At 35.1% G+C, this 15121-nt stretch overlaps 1 protein-coding gene across 6 annotated transcripts in view; it reads right to left on the bottom strand.

Annotated features, from left to right (window-relative positions):
• Positions 1–15121, bottom strand: part of LOC128027667 (pro-neuregulin-2, membrane-bound isoform-like) — a 62481-nt gene that overhangs the window by 36681 nt on the left and 10679 nt on the right. For 2 of the 6 annotated variants that reach the window (XM_052615469.1, XM_052615470.1), the window contains exon 1: positions 5530–5679. The exons of the other annotated variants lie outside the window; for them this stretch is intronic. In XM_052615469.1, the coding sequence (XP_052471429.1) occupies positions 5530–5638 (109 nt within the window). In that variant the 5' untranslated portion in view covers positions 5639–5679. Of the gene's footprint in view, positions 1–5529; positions 5680–15121 lie in introns of those variants that run through there. 6 annotated transcript variants of the gene reach the window in all.

The following is a 15121-nucleotide window of genomic DNA, read 5'->3' as shown; positions in this document are numbered from 1 at the left end:
ATTCCATCCCTGTTCATTTTACATTTTGTACACTGAATGTCAAAAATCGTCCTATTTGTTTTTATTTTTATTTATCCTGAGGAATTAATCTGACACAGAAATGTAACATAACTGGAGCAAACTATGAGCAATACAGATTCCTTGGGGTGGAGGTGAGATTGACTGAGATGACAAGGGGAGAAGAAAGAGAGATTATTGGAAAAAGAAAAGAAGAGGGACAGATGGAGGGAGGGATGGATTTTGCCAGAAGAGAAATGGAGAGAAAGAAGAAGGCATGACAGCTGAAAATGCAGGGAAACATGTTGAGAGACAGACGCAGATGGGAGGATGAAAAGAAGCAAATAGAAGAGTGGGAAAGAGGAAAGAAGTGAGAAACGAAAGAATATGTGAGAGATTAATGGGGCTCATCTTCCTGCAGTTTACCTCCGTAAAGTAATCCATCTAGCAATGAGAAACAAGCCCAATACTGTGAACTAGGAGCAGTAATAAAAATACAGTACATTTAGGGTAGTTCACACACACACACACACACACACACACACACACACACAATAATAATGCTGCTACAGAGAGTTTGTTTTATATTGCACCTCAAGCTTAATGTTAAGACACAGAAACAAAAGAAAAACAAAAAAGACACCAAAACCAAAGAGAAAATATGAAAAATATATTAGAAATAACAACCAATGCCTATTTTTTAACCTTTTAGATTTTTTTCATTACTGTAATGCACTTGAATGTTTTACTTTTTTTTAATTCTCTCATTACTAAATACACACAAACACATTTCCCTCTATACTTAGATGAACAAAATACAAAATAAAAATAAAACTTTATTGTCCTAAAATTAGTTTTTGTTGAAAACTGTCTTTATTCATTTATGCAAAATATGTTTTAATATTTCCTTCCTTTGATTTTAAGGGTGAAATTTCAAAAATGAAATAAAATTTCAGTAAGAGGAATCCTCATGAAACTGACTTCAGGTACAGATTTGGACTGAACACAACATGTTATTGCCATTTGTTCACTGTTTAACTGAGTCTGGCTCCATCTGTGTTTTTCTCCTCCTTCTCTTTCTTCAGAGCAGTACTTCATTCTGTCACATCCAGTGAAATTACACCTTCTCATCTCCAGATGCTTCTGACACACACACACACACACTCTCTCTCTCTCTCTCTCTCTCTCTCTCTCTCTCTCTCTCTCTCATAGACACATACACTCTAAATGTTTTATTCACCATTTACATGGTTTGACTAAACACACATACAGTCCTTATACAATTAATGCACACTACAGAAGCACACACACACACACACACACACATACACTTTCACTTCTTATCACATGCTTGCACATTGTAACTCTGCTCACGTGGACTCAGGAACACAAAAGGAAACCTTAACATGTCCAAGAGAGACTCAGAGCTGAATGCTCTGTTAACAGAAACCCCAGAACTGCCGCTCACAAACAGCAGAGTGAAAAACCTCATTCTGAGCCCATCCAATCAGCTTCACTCATCAATACCAGCCAATGTTCTGCCTCAGCAACTCAGGCGACACTGTACCACGAATCTACCACCACTTCAGATCACTTCATTTGACCAGAGAGTGAAACCACCGTCAGGAATTTGATAATACAGAAAGACATATACATTCTAGGGATGTGGGTCATTTTTTCAATATTACTGTAAAACATATTAACATGGACAGACAACATTAATAGATTTTCCCAAAAAAAAAAAACAAAAAAAAAAAAACGTAAGCACTGGAACTCTGTTGCAGTGTTGTCGTTGTTAAAGAAAACTATTAAAAAACATTTTCTATAATTGAAGTAAAGTTTAAATATATATTAGATGAAAAACTTTGCTAAATTATCGTAGAAAATTAAAATTAGAAATTGTGCCTTGTCAGCTAACTAAAATAAATGTTTAAGTACAAAAATGACTAAAGATAAAATAAGTGATACTAAAATAACCCTGCTCTGTGATACCAAAACATTTTTTTAATATCCCAATATGTCACTATAAGAACTTAACATTGTAACACTTTACATTTAAACAATATATAATTATAGTTTTTAATCAATGCACTTTATTTAAAATAAAAGGTGTCCTTGAAATCGTTCATCAAAATTAAAACTAGCTCTGCCTCTGAAAATATGCTTGTTTTTGAATGACATTATCAAGTCCACTTATCTTTCAACCTCTTGCCTTACAAAGACATTTTCACGGTTGATTCCATATGGATAAAATCAAGTCCCCTATTATTATTTTTTTTGCCTGAATACACTGTTCCCATCAAATTACATAGAAAAAAATCCTTTAATTTTATGTTAACTTTGGTTTTGCCACTTGTTATTGAAAGGACAGAAAAAAATAAACCCCAACCAGACTCAAACTTGTGTACTATCCATTAAACCCCATCTACTACAGTTACATTGAGCTTCTTTTGTATAAACTATCAGTGACACAAACTGGAAGTATTGGGGACAGATGTCCAAACGAAGTACGAATAAGAGGAATTTCTGCTTGATCGGTAAATCCAAGTATAAACACACAGCCACAAACGCACTCACTGATAATAGTGACAGCTCACATGAAGGATGTCTTTTCTTCTTTTTACCCAAAGCTCCTTCCACTCGCTTTGATAGTCTTGGAAGTATTTTATTAGAAATAGTATTTCCGTCCCTGTTTTCTCTCTCTCTTCCTTCTTCCACAGAAAGAAGGCCAACAGTATGTGATGAAACTGACTGTCGGTCTATAATACAAGACCAGTCTCTCCCTTTCAAAACTAGTTCAACTTCTTACTAAGCATGTGAACAAATAATCAAGATTGGGGAATTGATTTGCTTTCAAGAAACAATTCTATTATCATCAACCTCGATGGTTTTTTCAGGGTTAATTGATTAATACGGAGTTAAAAAGAAAAACATTTATTTCAAATAGAAATCTTTTAGAACAATGCAAAAGACTTTACTGTCACGAATCCATGAAGAAGCATTGATGTCTTTAAAAAAATATTGACCTAAAACTTTTGAACTTTTATATGTTTAAATTGCAATGTATTTTTTTATTTGATACCTATCAAGTCAAATCGATCAATACTCTATATAAATATTTTCAGCGACCAGTCTGGAATATTTGATAACATACTTCTCCTCATGCATCTCAACTATTACTTTAGTTGAAAATCAAACAATGGTAATAGTGGCAGAAAACGGCTGGCACAAGATTAATGTAAGAGTCTCTGAATTCACACAAGACAGAAGTGTGTGTGTGTGTGTGTGTGTAAAGCTGCACAAGGTTGCAGTTGTGCATGAATGCTTTTGCTCAAATCAGCATTTTCTGATGGAGTTTTATCACCGACCACCCCTCTCTTTCTCCTTCAAGGTTCAAATGTACAGCTGTCCGGTGGAGCACACACACATTATACATATATTTATATAAAGCCTAGACGCTCATATGACATGGCACAGAGAAACATTAACTCTCATTAACACCTGCATGCAAGAGCATTTGTTATGAGCTTCACACACGAGAACAGACAACTAACCGACTCATTCTTAGCTATTGCTGTGAACCGTCACGTAACCGCATCTCTCTTCCAGACGGCCCTCAGCTGGAGTGAAACCAGAAAAGACATTTCAGATTTTTATTAAAAACAAACCCATGGAGGTGAAAGCAGTGACTGTTAAACTTGTCCAGCGGTGGAGAGGAAATCTGAATCTGAAAACAAATCTGATGTTGCCATATGAAACAAAATGTGATATAAAACACAGCACTATCTGCTGGGATGCTCAACAGAAAGCCAGCAGCAACAGATAAATAAATCCATTGGGATAGCAACATAAGTAAATACACATTTAAATAAATAAAGCAAATTTCACGTTGGAGAAATATTTATGGATGGATTTTCCATCAATTGCCAGAAAAAATAAAATAAATTATCACTCTGAAATGGATGTAGTAAATCTGATTTTGCAATTTGAAACGCAATAAGACCTGTCCATGATCTGGAGAAAGAAGCATTTTGATGTCAACATCAACATTTGAACTGTCCATATAAGAAGAAAAACTGAAAACAACATGCCTCCAAGAAAAATAATAGATTTCTATCTATGTTTCTCCAATATGACAAAGAGACTCTTGCTTCTTCGGTTTTTCTCCAGAAAACAGATGCGAGTTACAGAAATCTCAACAATGTCTTATATTTAGGTCAAATTTGCCAAAATCACCAATCAAAACTCAGAGATCTGCAAATGTTTCTTATCAAATGGTTCCCTTTATAACTCTATGCTCTTGACATCGCTCTCAAAAAAACTGATTCTGATTGGTCAAACACAGCCAGAGGTCAGATATTAAAAAAATGCCTGCTGTCCAGGACAACACTGTATAATTGATGGCTCATCCTACTCTGTCTCTTTAAGGCCTCTACAAGTAAACCAATACAAATATTTGCATTCAAATCAATATATATATATATATATATATATATATATATATATATATATATATATATATGTTTTTACTTGACGAATACTACTACAAAGTTACAAAAGATTTCTATTTCAAATAAATGCTGTTCTTTTTTAAACGTCTAATTAATCAAAAATGTATCATGGTTTACACAAATATATGAAGTAGCACTGTCAACTATTTTTTAACATTGACAAGAAAGGTTTCTTGAGCAGCAAATCAGCATTTTAGACTGGATCATGTGACACTGAAGACTGGAGCAATGATGCTGAAAATTCAGCTTTGCATCACAGGAATAAATTACACTTTATAATACATCCAAAAAAGTAAATGGTTATTATTATTATTATTATTATTTTATGTTTTTACTGCATTTTTTTTTATCAAGTAAATGCAGCTTTGATAAGCACAAGAGTCTTCTTTCAAAATCTTAAAAAAATCTTACTATAACCCCGAACTTTTAAACATTACTGTATATAAACAGAACTTAATTAATCCAAGTTGCAAGGAAAAAAATATTTTTTTCCCTAGGAAAAAATCTTACAGAGCAAAATTCCAGAACGTGACAGTGAATGCAGAGCTTGTGATAGAAAGTTTCCATAATTCTCTGGAAACAAGGTCAGATTTAGATGGCTTGCAGTTTTCACTTCAGCTTCACGCCAGAGCTCAGATATCACATGTCTTTACTCTTTCCTTCACACACACAAACAAACACACCCCACTCATTCTCCTCAGCTTGATAACAGTACTTGCACAGTGCAAAAAACACCCCCCCCCCAAAAAAAATAAATAAATAAATAAATAAAATAAATAAATAAATAAAAATAATCTGTCATGTTTTCCTGTAAAATATCTAAAGATAAATTGACTCAAGAAGCAAAACTGCACAAAATATTAAGACATTCAGAGAAAAAATCTTGAATTAAGTGTATAAGTCTTACCCACTGAAAAAAAACAAGTCTTACCCACTAAAAAAAAACAAGTATTAAATTGCTTCTCAAGTTTAGATCTGTTTACTGTAGATCAAAACAGAACTACTGATGAATACCCCTCACCCCTCTTTTTTCCCTCCCGTGGTCCATCTTTCCTTCTCGTATCACTCTTTCTCCTTTGCTGCTCTCTCTCTCTCATCCTCCTGCAGTTGCTGTAGCTGATCTCCCTCATGCTGAGCCTGGATTATGAAAAGTAAGCTATGAAGACGGCACTTGTGTGTGTGTGTGTGTGTGTGTGTGTGTGTGTGTTTCCACACTAGAACAGTGTAGGACAGTCCCACCCCTCATCACACTCAGCAGGGATACACCTACTGATGGGTGGGGGATGTTGGGAGATTGTTGGAAAGAAGACAAACAAATTACAGGCTCACCAGAGAGGACAGAGTACTGAGAGATGAACAGAGAAAGAGCGAGAAACAAAAGAGCCAAGCTGCAGAGAGAAAGTATGATGAGCAGACAAGGGAACAGGGATGAGAAGAGATAATTAGAGGGTCCATTAGATGTATCTGTGCCTCGAGGGAAAGGAGCAGCCGAAACGCCCTGTAGATGAATCTGGATCCGAGTCGAAACTAAATAACACACAAAATTGGGCAGGAAAGAAATTGACTGAAAAATGCAAGAAAAAGTGGATAATGCATGTGTGTGCAAAAGGTTAATATAAGAAATAATAATATTAAGATATTAATAAATGCTACACGTAAAAACACTGTAAATAACGTATTATATGTGCAGTTTAGAGAGCTTCATTGATTTTGAAGCTTTTTAGTGTTTAAATTGTAGTGCTTTTGAAGGCTAGAATCAATTCAGAATTTGGATGACAGTTCTGTTTTATGTGCTGCTAACAGCACCAATGGCCACATACCCTGTACATGGAGGAAAGTTTCAGGAGTGACATATATACCGCATCCCTCATATGAAAGCGGGATTCACTTTCAAAACAGCTTGTTTGCAATCAAGGTTAGTTGCTTGGCCTATATCCACTTCCTCCACGGCAGGCAAGGATTTCAATTTAGATGAAAAATCGCTCCTCTTCATAACATTAGGATCACGTCCAACATATGTTGTGTTTATACCTTTCTATTGTAATAGTGTCTAAACCAGTACAGTGTGGACTTTCCACCATCTCATCCATACTGCTTTTCACGTCCTGCCCTCCATCTGAATTTGCAGATTGCAAACAAACTATTGTTGAAAACTCCTTACATTGAACTTACACATAAGTTAATCCACCTAAAACAGACAATTTACACAACTTTAAAGACGAAATAAAGATCTCTTCTCTGCAGATCTCTTTTTTAAACCCTATGCTGCATTTAACCCATAGACTTTCATTAATGGGTTACTGTGCAATTACTTTTCTCAGTTGTATTTGAATCAAAAATGTTTTTTAATTGGGTTCTATTTAGACCAGCTTTTACAGTATGGGTGTTGGTGTATCTGGCAGTACATCTCATGCTAACAGGCACTCAGGGAAATAAGGCATAGCAGAAGAACAGGCGGATGAGCAGTGCTGCGTTAACCTAAAGAGTGTGCAAGGTCACCCTCATACAGTACATCTGTTAAAAAACCTGTCTATCCTTTGTAACCCTTAAACGACCTTGCAGAGACACATCTGTGATCTCATCTCCACTGCAGTCCTCATTACATTCTGCAATTTAGTTATCAATTTCCATTAGTCTCATTGCCTCTCTTCCACAAAAGATGCAAACAACGGGTCAGAGTACTAAACTAGTTCTCCAACAAGGTCAACTAATGAGCTTATCTAGATATTTTCTTTAATATTTAGCAAATGTGAGGGATGAATTTCAAGATACAAATTTTCCATGAGGGGTTTAGTGTCTTGACTGTGCGTTACTTATTTTAAAGTAACAGCAACCTTTGGACAGGTCTCTAAACGTATCCCTAAAAATCCAAACAAAACAGGAATGAGGTCAAACACAATAAGCAGTTCTAACAACGACAGAGTTCAGGGCTGAGGCAAAGAGAGTAATCCAGATAAACAGGCTCAATATCAAGAACCAGGAAAACAAGACACGAGAGAAGTGTCTAGAACTACAGCTGCAACAGATAGAAGCCTTCACAAAGAGTGAGTGAAAACACCAGGCTTTTAAGGCCTGTTTACACCTGGTCATCTAATGCATTTTCACTGATCGGATATCTATCTGATTTGTTAAAACGTTTCCATTTACACTTGGCCACATAAATGTGTTGTCGCAAAATTGATATAAATCTGATTTTCTATCGCTGCGCTATATTTAAATGTAAATTCGAGTTCACGTCAACAAAATCAAAAGATAAGCGCTGCATTTATTAATTATCACCTCATGTCAATATCAAAGACCGCAATAGGAGAGCGCACGGCATCAGCACTGGAAAGATAGGTTAGTCACACTACTTTTAGTGAAGATGATTGTGTGTACAGCATCTGCGTTTTACTTTCAGTTTCATTCTTGCTTGCTGAAGAGATGCTCTGCTACTCCTCCGTGGCATAAACGCAGTCTAACTAATGTCATATAGCCGTTTATTATTTTAACGTACTGGGTGAAGTAAAATTTCACCCAGAGAAGAGTCTGGACAATGGTTTATGGATATGGAATGGAGTGTCAGCTGGTGATCATGACACAATGACCATTGCATCAAACCTCAAAAAGTAAATATTTGTATTTTAAGACAATTCGTCAAGTTAAAAATAGTTCAGAAATTGTGCAAATTTTGCATAAATCAAGCTACAAGATTGATGTAAGAAAAATATATATTTAATACAATAAGTTTACAGATTTCCATTCTTTCTATCACCGTAGTTTCTGTCTACTGGGATCCTCTTTATCTTTCCCTTCTTCAATCTAGGAAGAAAAGTCCTAGGCCATACTGACAATAATACTTTCAATGAAGTGAAACTCACCCAAGTGCGCACACACACACACACACACACACACACACACACACACATATGGTTGCTTACACATATACACAACTAACATACACACTTTTTCACTCAAAGGAAATAGAAAGAGCGTGTGAACAGTGAGCTTGATAAGAGTAACATGAAAGCTTGTCTGAAAGGTGCCTGAAAGAACAGCAGTAAAGAGCTAATATCTGAGTGTGTGTGAGTTTGTGTGTGAAGTTTAGGGTCAAGTCTACAACACAGCCTTTCTGGCAACTGCATTTATGAAAGAATGACAGCAGCTACAGAGAGAAAATAAAGAAAAGACAAGAGAACAACAAAGAAGAATTAGTTTTGCAAATTTTCTGAAGAAAATGGGTGATTATTAGATGGTCTCCTATTGGTCAAGACCCAGTCTCCAATTCATCAGGACCACTATTGTCAAATATTATTACAGGTAAAAATTGTTTTCTTTTGTAATGATATGTAAATTATTCCTTTTATTTCAGTATCATTAATCCAGACTTCAGTGTCACATGATTCTTCATGATTCTCTAATATGCTGATTTGATACTCAAAAACATTTATTATTATTATCAGTGTTGAAAACAGTTGTGCAGCTTCATAATTTGTGGAAACTGTCAGACATTTTTTTTCAGGATTTTTTGACTAATAGACAGTTCAAAAGGAACAGCTTTTATTTGAAACAGAAATCTTGAGTAACATAATATCCCTTTTGATCAGTCGATCTTTCTGAACCTAAAACATCGAATGGTATTGCATGCGCAGTAGTAATAGTAATTTAATTAAAGAATAATTGACAACAGGCTGTTGAACTATTAGAATATAATGCACACTGAGTTGTGCATCATTTTCTAATAATTCAACGGACAATTATTCCACTTATGCCACAGTTACCACACCTCAAGACATTGTTCAGATGTATTTCAAGACATTTGTAAGGTTTTTGTCCTTAAAACACTCTTTTGTGCAGGATTCATTTTCTTACACATCGCATCCCACGCCTCTGTTGCTAATTCCAAAACACTATTTAAGAGCTCGTAAAAGGCTTGAGCTGTTGATAGCAGACTAAAGTTGTTATTAATTAAGTTATTAGACAGAGAGAGAGTGATTATGCGTCTTTGAATAACCAGAGTCTCTCCAGAGTATCTCAGCGTTTCAATTTATCGCAAAACTGTTAGTTAATCTGCTTCAAGAACAGCACTGTTATAACATTGTTATAACAATGTTATAGAAATGTCATGTAGCTTTTAAGCTGCTAAACTATTGTACTGATAAAAACAGTGACAACACATTTCTGTGTGCCTGTACTTTACTGTACATGTGTGCATTTGTAAAGGAGAGAGAGTGGGAGAAAGAGACCATGTGCTTTCAGTACACAATAAAAAAAATGTTGAGGCAAAAACACTTAATTAATTAGCTGTTTTTATTTTGTTGTTCATTATATTTATTTACTTGGTCAGAGTCATTGTGGTTATTTTGTTGTTGTAGGGTGTAAAGGACCTTTGAAATAACTGAAATTGTTAGGCGAAGTGATATGGACATGAAATCAAGACCTGCCTGGAACTACTTTTGCTGTGCGTTTCCATGAAAATAATTGCACACCTTAGAACGTTCATCAGCCAATCAAATTCAAGCATTCAACAGCCCTGTAGTATAATCAATAAATATAAATGTAATTTAAAATAATAATAATGAACTAGGAAAGAGTAAAGCTCTCCAAGGTCTAAAATGGAATGTTTACGCAAATATCCAACACATATGTAGGATACAAAACTACAAAAACTAATTATTTTTAATAATCTCAATAAAAGAACACACACACACAAAAAAAAACTAACTTCAAACTGAGGATATTTTTAAAGATTGAGTTAATTTCTGGGGACAAAGCTTGTCCCATCCCTATACTGTCTGACTGGCAAATTATCTTAGCGGTTCACTTCCAGTCTCACACACACACATAAGGTGGACATATGGACATACGTGACTTGGTTGCAGTGTGTGCCAGCTCTCTGTGACACTTGTGTGTGTGAGAAAGAGACAGATTGTCACATAGAGAACAGACCAGAATGAATGTGCACAATGATACTGACAGCCAAAAGAGGGCATGTCTCTCTCTCCCTCACTCTTTCCGTCTGTAGCTTTCAGAGTGAATCTGTTCCTCCAACCACAAAAACCACTCATTGTTAAATCCTGCATGAAAGAGAAAAAACATAATGGAGGTTGAATTTCTTCAGCTGAGCATGTACAATTAAAGCCTTTTCCATGTCTACACCACTGATCATTGTTTGGCACGAGTTTATGACACAGAAGACATGGTTGAGATGTCCACATACCTCAGACGGACTCTGATTCACACTAGCAGAGAGTTCACTTTAAGACTAAAGGTACTGTTAAATGCATATACAATACACATCCTTAGACAGATTGGATATGACAGCAGAGGAAGCCCACAGCGAAATGGAAACAGACAGCATTAAGACATGAGAAACCACAGACTGCTTTTATGTGTCAGGGAGAGAGAGAGGCTGGCCTAATAAGCTGGCTTAATAACATTCCACCAAACAGAGAGAACTTACTGGAAAATAAAAATCATTGCCCATGCTCACAAATAATATCACATAAGCAACAATACTAAGAAATTGTTTTATTATAGAAAATAAAATAAATGTATTATTTACATTTTTAATGATATTATGTAATTATAATATATATAATGTTAAACAATATTCACACACACACACACACACACTAATATTACAATATTCAATTATATGCAAATATGTGCACAGAATGAAAAAATATTACAGACAGATATAATTTGTTATTCTATTATTTATTTTAGATCTAATATTTTATTATCATGTATAACATTAAACATTCACACACATATACACACACACACACACACACATTGAAATTATAATTTAAATAATATCCATATATATATACATATATATATATATATATATATATATATATATATATATATATATATATATATATATATATATATCTCCATTATTTATATTACATACATCTATATGTGTGTATGAATGCCCACACATACATAAAAATAGTTTCCAATTTTTTTTAAACAATATGCATATTTATTACCATTTAAGGTAACACTTTATTTTAACAACAATTAACTACTTGCTTTTTATCATTCATATTACTAAAATATTATTTATTATTTATTATCATTTATTAGTACTAAATAAGCACATATTAAAGTCTTATTCTACATGACTTTATTCTATATCCCTAATCCTACCCAATACCTAAACACACAGTAACAGTAAGCAGCAAATTAGGAATTTATTGATTGAAAAGTCGTAGTTAATGGTGAATAAGTGTTCCTTATTCTAAAGTGGCAGTGTACCATTTAGAACATGCCCATAAACTGTTTAGAGTCTTGAATTGACTCTTCAGAGCAGGTCCTTTCACTTACAGTGTTTGAGGGAGCACTACATGTGCCCTCACTGTGAGCGTGATTTCACCAAGTACAACATGTTCCTGGATCAACATCCTCGTTGATCCTTTAACAACATTCCAATCAACCGATCAGAATTGATATATAACCTTTCAGTAAATATCTGTTTTAGGCTTAGAATCAGGGTTAGGTGCTTCTATGCCCTTGTTAATCCGCTATCATTTCACACTGATTTAAGGAATAAATTATGGGTATGGCTAGGTTAAGGGGTGGGGATTGGGTTAAGTCTATATATTTGGACAATAATGTTGATCCAGGATCATCAAAAGATGTTGATCCAGGAACATATCTTACTTGGCAAAATCACAGGTGGGAACTGAAACTAGGCAAGAAAAGAATAGAGTTGTACTTGTCCATGTAAAACTTCCTAACATAATGCCAAGGTTACTTACTGGCTCAGATCAAAACAACCCACCAAGGTTTTTTTTTTTCTTCTCTTTTTCTTGTGTTTAAAAAAAACTTGTTTTTAGTTAAGTAGTGAACTACAGAGCAACCGACTGCAAATTGTGACTTTACTGGAACACTGATATTTTGCCATTTAAGAGGATCTGCACTAGAGTAAGATAGCTGGAAAAAATAATTATTTTTGGCAACCTCTGGGACATGCAGGCACATATGAAAATAAACCACTCCGTGTGAGAGCCGCAGTGCCATGACAGGGTTTATTTTCCTGGAGCTGTGCTGCCTGTCACAGTTCATTCCTCAGATGGGGAATGCTGGAAAGTGGGAATATAATGTTTTGAATATCAAATTGGGGCATGGTGCCTCATACATATGAGTGAGCTGGTTATGTACTGCCCATGATTTCGCCAAGCAAGGTGTGAATGGAATAATATTCCTCTACTGAATAAAGTCTTTCGGTAACACTATCCCCAACCAACTTAAACATCATTAACAACTAAAGCAATCAGAGAGAAATTATAGGTTGATAAGAACATTATTTAACCCACAAGCACAGACCAAAGACAACCCATGCCCCTAAAATCTGACTGACTGACAGATAGGAAAGGAAATGTCCAAGTCAGCTAACTGGAAAGTGACCAGTCACTGCTTATTTTGTTTGAAATGCAATTTTAGGGGATGGTTTGTCTGAAACCGGTGATACTAGAGCTGTGCGATATTGCTGTTTATCAGAAAAAATAAAATAAAAACAATATTGATAATAAACTTTTAAATATTTTTTTTTATTTCAGGTGCGTGTTGTTAAAAAGTCTGCAGTGTCTGTGTGAATGAGTGGCATGGTTTCATCTCTGACACACATACTGAAGCACCCGTCAAACTCGTGGTGTCTTTAACATCTGCCGTCTCACTACGTGAGGACATGAACACATGAAAATCATCTTCAGGGCTGCTCGGAGAATCACTTCAGCAGCTTTACACGTTTCATTTGAGAAAAATATTGACAGATAATCACAGGACCTTAACAACAAATCCCCAAAGTAAAAGTTTGATGTAACTAAAGTATTATTATTACTATAATTTTTAAGGGGATATCATTCAACTAATATATGTTTTCATCCATGTTTTAATTTATGTTTAATCCAGAAAGAAAAACCACAAAGCAAAGATATTACATTTACATTTAATCTCAAAGTCCAACACATCTGGGATTTATTTACTTCCCCTGTATAAAATGAATATTTTGATGAATATGGATATTGAATGATATAGAAAAAAATATTACAATTGCCCACCCCTAGCTGAAACTACATAAGGTGAAATAATTGCACAGTCAAATCAAAGCAAATGTATTTGTATAACACTATTATTAACAATATACATTTCAAAGCTGCTTTACAGAAAATCATGTTTGTAATATCTTACTCTTAAAGCTGCATTTATAAGCTATTTTAAAAAGTTTACTGTATGTATGTAGATAAAGTTGGATATTGATGATACAGTTTACAGTATATTTTGTGATGACAGATTGTTTTGATTTTGATTGTTTTGACCGTGACTGGTTTGTAGTACAGATTCCTACAAGACATCTAGAAACTAATTTGAAAAAATGTGGTTACTGATCGTCTTTCACCACAAAATTTCAATTCTTTCATCATCTTCTCATGAGTTTTTTTCTTCTCTTGAGCACAAAAGATATTTTGAAGAATGTTGGCTACCAGCAACCTTTTTGTTACCAACATTCTAGAAACCACAGCATTGAAGCTTCCACTATTGTGAAAGAAAAAATAATAATACAGGTATGGAACAACTTGAGGGTGAGTAAATGATGACAGAATTTCCATTTTCACCTAATTGTCCAACAATTCTCAAAGATTTTTTCGAAGCAGTTCTAAGATTCAGTCTCTCTAAACCCTCTCTGCTGTGATTGGTCAGATGGCCCAGTCTGTTGTGATTGGTCTACCGCATACACCATGTGTCAGAAACGATACGCCCATTACCATAGTTCCATATTTTGAACACTCGATAGAAAATATAGACATCTATTATTTATCATACCTACAGGTTGTGATTCAGTGGAGCCAGTTGGTCCAAATAAACTGGGTACTGAGCCATCTTTCAAGAGCAAGTGATTTGTGAATCGGGAACACAAAAAAAGATTGGGGTTGTACTGCTGTGGTACAATAAAAAAAAAAAAAAAGAAAGATGAAATTGAAGCACTGATTCTTTGCAGCCTCGTCTTTTAGACAGAAAAAAAAACACATTTACTTTCACAGCATCTTCTCGACGTGAATAAGCTTCAGTGTTTGAGGGCATGTCAAGTTGTTCACCGACAGCCAATGGAGAACATAGGCTGCAATATGCAAATGTGTTATATGAATTACTGACAACTCGTTTAGGCTGGTCCTCCTTTTGGGAGATGATAACTTTATCGTGCACTTTCAGTTTTACAACTTTGCTGATCATTTGCATTCACGTACAGCTACATTACACACTGCATAACAGGCAATAGTTAGCATTATTTGTTTACTCCATTTATACTATTGCTATTTTACACAAATTGCATGTAACTGCAAATGTTTTGGCCATACAATTGCTTGCCAATAAAACAGACTAGACACTGAACGTGAGAGTAAGTCGACAGAGAGATGCTGCATGTTGTGTATACGATGTGTGATGTGATAGTAGGATGATGCTTGAACTCCAAGCCCAGCTGGAACCCGAACACCCACCATTACCCAATCCGATCGTGCCATCTCCTCCAGCCTTTCATCAAGGGTTACACTCTGAAGGTCAGCTGGGTTGCTCTTTCTCCCTCACACAAACACTTACTCTTCCATTCTCATACATACAGT

This window comes from Carassius gibelio, chromosome A14 (genome assembly GCF_023724105.1).
Source record: "Carassius gibelio isolate Cgi1373 ecotype wild population from Czech Republic chromosome A14, carGib1.2-hapl.c, whole genome shotgun sequence".
Taxonomy (NCBI): domain Eukaryota; kingdom Metazoa; phylum Chordata; class Actinopteri; order Cypriniformes; family Cyprinidae; genus Carassius; species Carassius gibelio.
Note: the sequence above shows the minus strand (reverse complement) of the source record. Positions and strands in the feature narration are given on the sequence as shown.